This window comes from Eptatretus burgeri, chromosome 18, assembly GCF_056783735.1.
Source record: "Eptatretus burgeri isolate ZD-2024b chromosome 18, Ebu_testis_v1, whole genome shotgun sequence".
Classification (NCBI taxonomy): domain Eukaryota; kingdom Metazoa; phylum Chordata; class Myxini; order Myxiniformes; family Myxinidae; genus Eptatretus; species Eptatretus burgeri.
Window position 1 is genome coordinate 22,790,501 of NC_140978.1, and position 12,635 is coordinate 22,803,135.

Sequence of the window (12,635 nt, forward strand, 5' to 3'; positions counted from 1 at the left end):
TTCTTCGACCCTTTGGACGCTTTTCAGGCCTATACAGCTTTTAAGACAATTAAGGACCCTTTGGGCACTTTAATACCCTTAAGGCACTTTAAGACCCCATTTGCTCTTTCGCCCTTAGACCCCTTCAAGGTAAAACCCAAAAGACCCTGAGGACACTTTTGACCCGTGAGACCTTTACACCCTTTAGACCCTTTTTGATTACCTTAAGACACTTAGTAAAAGCATCAGAAACGTTTTTAGATGTTAAAATTTTGCAAGGTCAACTAGATAACACTTCATCAGTTTCATGTTCTTTGGAAGAAAAAAAACTCTAATTATTAAATCACTTGAAGACCAGGTTAGCCAAACCAGCTAATGAGATCTGATTGCGTTGTGCCATATTTTTGTTTAAGATGGTCTTTCAGAATACTTTCTGTTCCATGTAGAGATAACACTGCTATTGGGTCACGAAAAAATATTTTCACAAAAAAAATAAGTGACCACTATATTCGTTATTGTTGTGTGTCTGTCTGTCTGTCTGTCTGTCCCGAGCATAGCTCTGTGGGTTTTGATCCGATCCTGATAAAATTTTGGTGGGAGGTTTATATCATGATATAGTTGTGTTTTCCTGAAAATTGGCGTGGTGCGCCCATTATGGGCGGAGCCGCGCCCAAAAAGACGTGTTTTTAGGGAGTAGCCGATTTCAATTAGCATCTTCTCCTAGGGGGTTTGTCGAATCTGACAGGGGTTTCAGTATTTGTTTAGCCCAATGGCACCTGCATAGCCCCACGGAGCTCGATTTTTCATTTTTGTCCCAAGGTCAAGGTGACAAGGTCACCAACTTATAAAATTGCGAATTTTGACATAAAAAGTTTTCTTTTCTGAGGGGTTTGTCGAATCTAGCAGGGGTTTCGGAATTTGGTTAGCACAATGGCACCTGCATAGCCCCACAGAGCTCGATTTTTCATTTTCGTCCCAAGGTCAAGGCCACAAAGTCACAAACTTAGAAAATTGCGAATTGTGTTTTTAGGGGATAGCCGATTTCAATTTGCATCTTCTCCTAATGGGGTTTGTCGAATCTTGCAGGTGTTTCGGTATTTTGTTATCACAATGGCACCTGCATAGCCCCACGGAGCTCGATTTTTCATTTTCATCCCAAGGTCAAGGTCACAAGGTCACAAACTTAGAAAATTGCGAATTTTGACATAAAAATCCATCTTCTCCGAGGGGATTGTCGAAGCTGACAGGGGTTTCGGTATTTGGTTAGCCCAATGGCACCTGCATAGCCCCACGGAGCTTGATTTTTCATTTTTGTCCCAAGGTCAAGGTCACAAGGTCACAAACTTAGAAAATTGCGATTTTCACATAAAAATCCATCTTCTCCGAGGGGTTTGTCGAATCTGGCAGGGGTTTCGGGTATTTGGTTAGCCCAAAGGCACCTGCATAGCCCCATGGAGCTCGATTTTTCATTTTCGTCCCAAGGTCAAGGTCACAAGTTCACGAACTTCGAAAATTTCGAATTTTGACATAAAAATCATACGACCGCTCAAACCTTGAGAGCGAGGATGACAATATTTTTCATGCATAATCGAGGTCATTCCCCACCTAAAGTCTTAAAACCATTTTGCTCTATCTCGAACACCTTGCCCGTGGCGCCCCCTTCAAGTTTGTTTTTACGCTGATTTCATCAAAGTATGGATAATCCGAGGAGTGCGAAATGCCATATAGCCTATATGACGTTATATTGTTCCTGAAATGTTCCAGAGGAAGTTTTGCACCAAAGGTCATAATCCTTGACCTTTGACCTTTAAAGTTCACAAAGGTCAAATTTTCAAAGTTGTGGGAATGGAACCGGGTTTTCGACCTTCTTCGACGAACTAACTCCATTAAGCTATAGCACGTATCCTGTTTCCTTATTTTAATGTCCACAACATTTTTTGTGACCTTTGAAGGTTATGCAAAGGTCAAATTTTTAAAGTTGTTGAACGAAACAGGGTTTTCGACATTTTGCAGCTAATAACCTGTCACTCGTACCACATCATGTTGATCATTTTTATAACTTGGTCAAACATTATCACATTGTCTCATCCTTGACTTCTGAAACAATCTCCATCGTCAAATACCGCTCGTGAACCATCGTCGTCTTCAGACTTGTGCTTTTTTATTATTATTTCAGTCACCATGTGCATGTCAGTCCATAGTTAATGGAGTTGAGTGCACGACTTGTTCATCTTAACTCTCATAAATATGGTGAACTCACATAACTACCCCCACCCCCCAGGCATTTTATTACAATCATTATTAGAGATTGACACTTTGGACTCACCATACAGCCAGCCTACAGTAATACTTTCAAAGAACGCAAGCCACAATAAGCAGACGCCACTGACTGCATAATAGTCAAACAGCTGAAACACGTACATGCCCCCCTGCAATGAAAAGACAAAGATTAATCACAATATGTTTCGTCATCTGAGAGTTAGAGGCAAAGGAGGGTGTGGGACAAGGATAGGGAGAGATTTGAAGATTTCCTTCAACTTGTACCAGACTTGGACACATACAAATATTCATAAGTACTTGCATAATAAATCTTAAAACAAGAAGTCGAACACACACACACACACACACACACACACACACACACACACACACACACACACACACACACACACAACGAGACACCGAGAGAGAGAGAGAGAGAGAGAGAGAGAGAGAGAGAGAGAGAGAGAGATAGAGATAGAGATAGAGATAGAGATAGAGATAGAGATAGAGATAGAGATAGAGATAGAGATAGAGATAGAGATAGAGATAGAGATAGAGATAGAGATAGAGATAGAGATAGAGATAGAGATAGAGATAGAGATAGAGATAGAGATAGAGATATAGAGAGAGAATGAATGGGTAAACAAATGAGGGTTAGCAGTGCTTGACTTAAGAACTATTCGATGTCAGCCCCTTCAAATGGATGACAGTTTTTTCCTTGTTTTTTTGTATACATCATCGAAGCTCATGGAAGAGCGAGTATACTGTAAGGATCAGGATGTAACAGACAAGAACAGGATGTAAAACATGCATTCATGGGGTGAACAAGGTGGACAAAGAGAATGCATGATAAATCCTGACATCTCAAATTGATTCTTATTTTTCCCTCCGATATGAAACTATTATTTTTCCCTATTATTGACTCGGAGAAATAAGATTCCAGTCTCTCCAATGACGTTTTTGACGAGGTTTCGATTGAGGTGACTCGCTTTCCTAGGACGATGATGGCTTTGAATCACAACATGAGGTAAGTTTCATTTATTTTGAAATATAATGCTATACAAACAGCTCTGTTGTATGAAGATTAAGTAATGTATATCCTTATTCTCACAGCAAAACCTTGAAGAATTTCATAAACGAAAATGATATTCTTCGTGAAACTCGGAGTAAGTTCATAGATTTGCTTGAGGACATTTTGAATGACCCTAATGCTGGTGAAGCTGGATAAAACCTGCTTGCTTCGGTCCCACTGGAAGAACTACCATCCAACAGCCAACAGGCTCAACTTTGGCCTGCGGCCAGAATCTCCCTCCCACCAATGTTGGCAACCAAACAACATTCCACAGTATCCGATGTGTAAACACTGCTGGAATTACTTGGTTATACTCAAAGCTATGTCGCACTTTAATTAATTATTTCACATATTAATTATTTTCCTTTTTCATCACAGTGTAATTGAAAACTCAACCTCTATCATGGATGACTCACTTTTGTGGGACGATTATGGCTTTGACTCAAAACATGATGTTCTTTCAACTAATTTCAAACTGAATTGAGTGAATTCAGCCATCGATCATCTTGAGGTAACGTTTCATTTATTTTTAAATGTAATGCTGTACAAACAACTCTGTTGTATGAAAATGAAGCAATGCATATCCTCATTTTAAAATATAATATCCTCATAAATATGTATATATAAATATAAAATCATATAAAATAAATAAATAAAATTGGGGAAAAGTGCACCCCACCCTCATCTTACCCCTCCCCGTGTGCGTGGGGGATGGGGGAGGTGCGGTGTGGTGGAGGAGAGTGGGTGGTATGAGGGTGGGGGCATACTAGAGGGGTGGGGGAATAAATGGGGTGTGGTGTGTGTGTGTGAATGTGGCATGTTGGTGTGGAGTGTGGGTGGAGACAAAGGGATAGAGTGAATTTTATTTATTTAGTTGTTTTTTTTCTTCAATCATATAATATTTGCAATTGTTTTTTTTTTCAATCATTATTAATATTTTTTTCTTCAATTATTTTCTTATTTATCATCTTTGTCTTTTGTTATTCCTGTGAGTAAAATGATCCCAAGATTTCCTCTCCCTGTAAGTGAAACAATTTATATGTCCAAGGAACTGTGTTGCAAACATCAATTATTTTTATAAGTTCAGAAGTCCACCTCTTTGTATAACCTTTCTCAAAGTGTAATTTCCACTGATATATTCTTACAATATCACCAACTTTAAACTTTGGTTTTCTCTGATTAATATCCCATTCATTTTGTAAATGTTTCTGTTGGTTTTTCTTTTGTTGAAGAATGAGCTGTATAATTGTAATTATCTACAATGTTCTAAATTAAAGATACTCATTGTTGAGAACTGACCACTAATTTTTTGTACAATCTCTCTTACAAATTGCAATTAAAGTGCTCAATGATGACAGCTTTTCCTTCATTAAAGGTGCAATACAATGTGATATCGTTATCTTTAAGGAAATTCTGAATGTTCTGTTATCAAACTCTGTCCCCGCATCAGTCCTTAATTTTTTTAGCTTTCGTTTGCTTTTATTAAATATTTGTTGGAATGCTATCACAAGAGTGCTACCTCTTTTATTTTTCAAAGGAACTACCCATGCATATCTTGACCTTAAATCAATAATGGTTGATGCATACCTCCCCTGTAGTTTTTTCACTTCAATTAAATCGGCAGACCATATGTAATCAACTGCTTTGGAATGGACCTTTTGCCTTTTAAACTTTGTGATGATTCGTTTATGTAATTCATAAGCTAAAACCTTCTCATCTGAAGGTTTGTAAGCTTGCTACTCAGTCTTGATGACATCATCAGAGCTTAATATTTTTTTGCATTGCCAAGCCCCATTTTTAATTTAGGACCGATCAACTGCCTCACTATGAACCTATCCATTTTTTCTCTTAACATTAGATTTTATATCAAAGAGAAAATATTCAACATTCTTTTGTCAGCTTCATGTTTTTCTTCCAATGTCATGCTATTTCCATAATCAATATCGTGTTTCAAACAAACTTCATCAACCCCGCTTTTAGGTTTACTCTGCGGCTTTGGATTGTCACCTTCATCTAATCTCTTGTCCAAGTTTGTTCCTGGACCACAGAAAGAATATCCTGGGAGATGCAATTCCCCTGGTATCCCAGTTATTGTAAATTTACTCCCCGATAAAAGCTTTTGTAAATCTCCACCAGTTTCATGGTTATCACGTTTAGATTTACTCTTTTTGACAAATTCACACTTTTTGTTTCCACACACTGAACATATCCCCCTTCGTATAAATCTATTGTTTTTACTTTTAATGTACGAGATATTTTTTATTATCAGTTTTATTTTTACATTTAAGACAATAAACCATTGCATTAGTTTATTATAAAAGTTAAACTTTATTGATTCATTTTCCTACAGAGTGAGAAAGCCATTTTGGCTTTCAACATATATATTTGAATTATATTTTGTAAAACATAAAGCATTCTTAAAAAAAAACTCCTCAATCTATCATCCATTTATTAGGCAGAAAATATTTCATCAACTTCAATTCCTTTTGTTGCAGCAACAACCTTTTCACAATATTTATTTAATTTTTCTTATTGGAAGGTTTTTTTTTATTTCATGTCAAAATCACTCATTTTAATAATCATGTCTTTCTTTACAAACACCTCATCAATTTTCTCTAACATCTCTTTGATTTCTTCTTCATTCAATGCTTTATGCAATTATAACGTAAAAAATGATTACACCAATTCCTACCTAATTACCAGTCGCCACATACAGTATATAACCTCTTTCGTATCCTTTTTCATATCAATGTCGATATCCGTCTCTCTATCCATCTCGATAAGATTCACCTGCAATTCTCCTACGAAGAGTTTGGAAGAATAATAATATATGATTTATGACATTACCAAAACACTCCTTTACTTTTAAGAGTAAGCATCTCAACTTGTTCGACAGAATCATTTATAAGGCAGAAAACCTTTCATCCCCAATCTCATAATCTCATTTAACTCTTGAAGACCATATTTTCCTCCCTCCCCACAAATATATCCTTATTTCTCCCTCTACATATATATATATATATATATATATATATATATATATATATATATATATATATATATATATATATATATATATATATATCCTTTTTTTTTCTCCCTCTCCTTAGTCTCTTCTTCTTCCATATCTGCCTCTTTTACTTCCCCAGTTTCTCTCACAATCCTTGAACCATCTCCCCATAGAATATCAAATATATATTCATCTGGATTTATAGATATTGCTGTCTCCAAATTTTTTTTTTTAATAACAGGAAACCAATAATATTGGTTCTGAAATTCTAAAAGAGATATATTTCATCAACTTTAGTGCCTTCTCATTATTTAACATTTAGTTAAATCCAAACTTGTTGGTTTATCAACATCAGTATAAAACCAATCTTTTATTGAGGAACCCCCATTCTTATTTTGTAGAACATATTTATTAAAATACTTTTATGTTTCAGAAAAAAAATTGTTTCAGGAATACTCTTCCAGTCAAAAGTTTCAGAACCGCCCCATTTTCCAGTTTTTAATGAAATTTAAGCAGTTAAATGTTTCAATGTACTCTGGAATTAAAACATGGAATAAATAAACAATTGCAGATGAAAAAAGAAATCATGGAATCTTTTGTTGAACAAAATTTAATCTAAATTTTTGACTCATCAAAGTAGCCACCTTTTGCAGAGATAACAGTCGAACATACTCGTGGCAGTCTTTCCACAATGGAAATCAAATATTGTTCAGAAAGTTCTTCCCAACACTGTTGCAGAAGTTCCCACAAATGTGTTGCATGTGTAGGTTGCTTTGCTTTCACCTTTCTGTCCAGTTCATCCCAAACCAGCTCGATGGGGTTTAAGTCTGGAAACTGTGTTGGCCATTCCATGACTTGAAGCCTACCATATTGTTCTTTTCTTCTAAGGTAGTTGTGACAGCCTGGGGGTATGTTTTGGGTCGTTATCTTGCTGTAGGATGAACCCCTGACCAACTAGGTGAAGACCAGAGGGTATTTTGCATGGCACTGCAAAATGCTGTGGTAGCGCTTTTGGTTCAGGTTCCTTTCACTCAGTGCAAGTCGCCGACTCTGGATCCAGCAAAAGAGCCCCAGATCATCACACTTCCTCCTCCATGTTTGACAGTTGGTGTCACACACTGAGGAACCATCCTTTTGCCTACTCGACGGCGTACAAAAACCCTGCGTGATGAACCGAAGATTTCAAATTTTGATTCATCGGTCCATAAGACCTTATTCCAGTTTTCCATACTCCACTGGCAGTGCTTCATGACGCAGGCAAGCCTCTTTTTCTTATTTTGCCAACTTAGCAATGGCTTTCTTACTGCCACTCGACCAGTCAAACCTGCAGCTTGAAGTCTTCTCTTCACAGTTGAAACTGACACTTCCTTACTTCTACCAGTGTTAAGCTGTGCTTGAAGCTGCTGTTCTGTGAGCCACCTATCACGCAAGCTGTAGACTCTCAGAAACTTGTCTTCTGATTATGTTGTGGCTTTGGGTCTGCCAGACCTCTTCCTGTCGGAGTTTCCTCCAGTTTCCAAGTGCCTTTTGATGGTGTAAGAAACTGTACTCACTGACACCTTGGCTTGTATTGCAATTTCTCGAAAGGAAAGACCGACACTTTTCAGGGTTATAATGGTCTGTCTGTCTTCCTTTGTTAATTGTCTTTTTCTTGCCATTATGATCGCAATATACTACTTCCTGCAGTGCAATATTGTCCAAATAATGCTTCAGAGGGTGTAGCAACACAGTCTGTTCCAACAATACTTTTATACAAACAGAGGGTTTATAACTAATCAACAAAAGTTGGAATAACCGATAGGAATTGTTTGCATCAACTTTCAAGACTTCATTTACTTCCATTGTTGCAGAACAGCTGCAGTTGCTAACCCTTACTTGTTCCCTGAAAAGGGCCTTTTTTAACAACTCTGAAATTTACATTATTTTTCAGTTTTTGGTCGGCTAAACTTTTTTTTAACCTCTGGCAGTTTATCACTTAGCTTTGTACCATTTCAGGTTATTCACTGGACTTCAACTGCTTAAATTTCAGTAAAAACTGAAAAATGGGGGTGTTCCAGAAAACTTTTGACTGGTAGAGTGTACAAGAGATTAATATTATGACAGGTAATACCTCCCCATATTCCTATTGTGAAATCAATTTGTATTCCCTTACTTATTATGTGAATTCCTGTTCTTTGTGTTTTCATTCCATAAACTATTGTGAAACTGTTATTGATTTTAGCCTTATTAAATTCCTATATTGGTTGTTTGCAAATCGTGCTTCCACACATCTCATTATCTCCACCAAGTGGATAATATTCCTCCTTTCGACACTGATTAAATTCTTTCAAGTCTTGTGGGTTTATTTTAAATGACCAATTATACGCCAAATGATTCATATCATACCCCCAAGGTTCTACCTCATAGAAATTACATGTCCTTTATAAAATTCAATTTCAATTGGAACTGTGAATTCTGTATGACCCGGAGAGTAGGGTGAATATACTGATTCTGGCTCACTTTTCTCCATGTAAATGAATGGGGGAATTTCAGCGATTCATTTTTTTCCCCCTAAAAAGTAAACCCCCTTTTTATCCCAAGGTATATTTATTTGTCTCCCCTTTTAACCTCGGGACACTTTTTTTCAAATAACCAATGCAATAAGATAAAGATTTGTTCAAGCAGTAAAGTAGTAATGTGATTTGTTGAAGGTGATTCTAAAGAAATATCTGAAACATGTAAGCCTTGGGACACTCTTTTCAAATAACCAATGCATATTGTTTAGCTCACTCATTGAACCTATAAAGATTTGTTCATTCTCAAATTCCTTCAATAGATTAATTTTCTTTGCACAATAATCCCCATCTAAAATATTTAAAAACAAAACATTTGAATCTTTATATTTTTCAAGACACCCCTTTTGTGCCATTACAAAATAATAAACTTCTCTTAATGTTCTTGTTTGACCACCTCCTGAGCCACAGGTTATTTTTTGTTAAGCCACGCCCACTTTTCATAAGCCCCGCCCACCTTCCATGACATTTTTATGAGCCCCGCCCACTTTCCTAAGTCCCGCCCACTTTTGCTAAGCCCCGCCTACTCTTACATCATTTCCAGTTCATCTCTGACTCGCAAAGAAATCACCAGAAAATTCTGGAATGTTATGGTTTTGAAAAATTTCCCATCGAAGGCTTGCCTGGGCTTGTCCAGGGAATTTCCAAAGGAAACCACACCCACCAGTCTTTCCCTATAAAAGCCTCAAGCCAGGCTCCATTTTAAACATTTTTTTATGCTGGCAATGGTGTGCTGTGTGCTTGCCTGGAACTCTACTACTTGTATGGAACTAAACCTTCAAGTTGATGAACTGGATTCAAACCTCTTATCCATTGAGGTAAGATTTTATTTCCCTATTTTCAGTTTGATTTAAGCATCGACTCATTTAATAATTAAATAACTTAATTAATACATTATTATTTTCTCTCACAGGAAATTGTATCTGAAAATACCGATTTTGCCACAACTTTGGGCGAAATTGTTGGCTTGGTTGAAGACCTTGTGAGCGACCAAGACCCACAGAACGAGCTAGGCCTTGAGTGGGATGACTTTGGGGTTCCTTGGAGATCGACTACTTGTATGGAACTAAACCTTCAAGTTTATGAACTGGATTCAAACCTCTTATCTGTTGAGGTAAGATTTTATTTTCCTATTTTCAAAGTTTGATTGAAGCATACTCATTTAATAATTAAATCGCTTGATTAATACATTATTATTTTCTCTCACAGGAAATTGAATCTGAAATACGAAATGAAAATACTGCTTTTGCTACAACTTGGTGCGAAATTGTTGGCTTGGTTGAAGACCTTATGAGCGACCAAGACCCACAGAACGAGTTCGTCCTTGATGTCCAAACCAAAGAGTTATACCTTGGAGACCAGCAAAGTCCTGAAAAAGAGTTTTGCAACAACAGTACTCATTGTGAGTTATCAAGACAATACCCCCTGAACAAGTTATACCTTGATGAGCCAGAATACAAGTTTTACCTTGGAGACTCCCAAATTTCAGTCATTTTGAAAAATGGAGTTTTCCTTGATGATCCACAGTTATACTATGTGAGATCTATCACTGAAACCCATATAAATTGGAAAAAATGGAGATTTCCTTGATGATCCACAGTTATACTATGTGAGATCTATCACTGAAACCCATAACAATTGGAAAAATGGAGATTTCCTTGATGATCCACAGTTATACTATGTGAGATCTATCACTGAAACCCATCAAAATTGGAAAAATGGAGATTTCCTTGAAGATCCACAGTTATACTATGTGAGATCTATCACCGAAACCCACAATATTACTGGAAATTGTGATTCTACCTTGGAGTCTTGGATAGATGGTTATATTTTTGGAGACTTGAAATGTGGGTTCTGGCTTGATAACTCACAATGTGATACGTATCTTGGAAACTCAACAGGAATGTGGTTATACCTTGGAGACTTAGAAAGTTGGGTTTATTTTGGATATTTGAAATGCTACCACTCTTTGGGATCTAAACCTATCAAGAAAGTTCTTACTCCCCCTTTCTACATCCTCAAACCTGAAAGCCTTAAAAGACAGAATTGGAAGAAGAGAAAAAAACATTAAAAAAAATATATATATATATATATATATATATATATATATATATATATATATATATATATATATATATATATATATATATATATATATATATATATATATATTGTTAGTTCTGGGAAGAAAGTGCAGGCTTACTACCCCTTTCTACATCATCAAACCTGAAAGCCTTAAAAGACTGAATTGGAAGAAGAGAAAAAAACATAAAAAATATATATTGTTAGTTCTGGGAAGAAAGTGCAGGCTTACGACCCCTTTCTACGTCATCAAACCTGAAAGCCTTAAAAGACAGAATTGGAAGAAGAGAAAAAAAAACGAAAAAAAAAAAAAAATATATATATATATATATGTGGAAATCTAATTTTGAAAAAGACATTGTGTTGGGCGAGGGTTGGGGGGTTGGGGGGTTGGGGTTGAGATTTTGAATGTGAGGGTTGGGGTTAAGATTTTGAATGTGAGGGTTGGGACACACACACACACACACACACACACACACACACACACACACACACACACACACACACACACACACACACACACACACACACACACACACACACACACACACACACACCAACAAACAAAAGTTAAGCCTTGACTATTCAGTTGAGGATTCTGTGTTTGGGGTTCACAGATCTAAGAACGTCCACCTTGACACACATTATATACTGTTATACACCTCGGACTTGGCCCTCGAGTGTCCACAACGGTGTATAGTAGGAGGGAGTGAAGCGCCAACCCATTGCTCCCATTGCACACACACACATCAACAAACAAAAGTTAAGCCTTGACTATTCAGTTGAGGATTCTGTGTTTGGGGTTCACAGATCTAAGAACGTCCCCCTTGACACACATTATGTACTGTTATAAACCTCGGACTTGGCCCTCGAGTGTCCACAATGGTGTATAGTCGGAGGGAGTGAAGTGCCAACCCATTGCTCCCATGGGTATTATCTGCTTAGTTTTGTCTTTTGTAATTCCTGTGAATAAAATGAACCTAAAATCTCTTCCCCTTCTAAATCATATATCTTATAAGTCCAAGGAACCGTATCTATTACATAAACAATTTTAAAAATTCGTTCGTCCATCGTTTAATATAACCTTTTTCAAAATGAGATTTCCACCTATATATTCTTATGATATCACCAACTTTGAACTTAGGTTTTCTGATATTAATCTCTTTTTCATATTTTAATTTTGTAAATGTTTCTGATGGTTTCATATTCATTGACGTGTGAATCATGTCATTATACTTATCCACAATATCCTGAATAAAAGATGACAATTGTTGTGAACCGAGTTCTGTGAATTTTTTAAATAGTCTCTCTTTTAAGGTCTGATTAAAACGTTCAACAACAACGGCCTTCCCTTCATTAAAGGTACTGTATAATGTAATACTGTTATTTTTTAGAAAATTCATGAATGTCTTGTTATAAAACTCTCTACCCTCATCAGTCCACAATTTTTTAGGTTTTCTCTTACTTTTATTAAATATCTGTTGAAAGGCTAACATAAGAGTATTACCTGTTTTGTTTTTTAAAGGGACAACCCATGCGTATCTCCTCCTCAAATCAATAACAGTTAAAGCATACTTGTACCCCTTATCATTGAGTTCAATCAAATCAGCGGACCAGATATAATCAACTTCCTTGGAATAAACCTTCCTTCTATGAAACTTTGTGAATATTGGTTGAT

The 12,635-nt window shown here is 36.6% G+C and overlaps 1 protein-coding gene across 7 annotated transcripts in view; it reads right to left on the reverse strand.

The window, feature by feature from the left end:
* Nucleotides 1–12,635, reverse strand: part of LOC147008728 (sodium- and chloride-dependent taurine transporter-like) — a 173,642-nt gene that overhangs the window by 49,328 nt on the left and 111,679 nt on the right. For all 7 annotated transcript variants that reach the window (XR_015053321.1, XM_085864250.1, XM_085864247.1 and 4 more), the window contains exon 10: nucleotides 2,306–2,408. Coding sequence is in view for 6 of the 7 variants with exons in the window: in XM_085864250.1 (XP_085720376.1) it covers nucleotides 2,306–2,408 (103 nt within the window). In the remaining variant the exon portion in view is untranslated. The remainder of the gene's footprint in view (nucleotides 1–2,305; nucleotides 2,409–12,635) is intronic.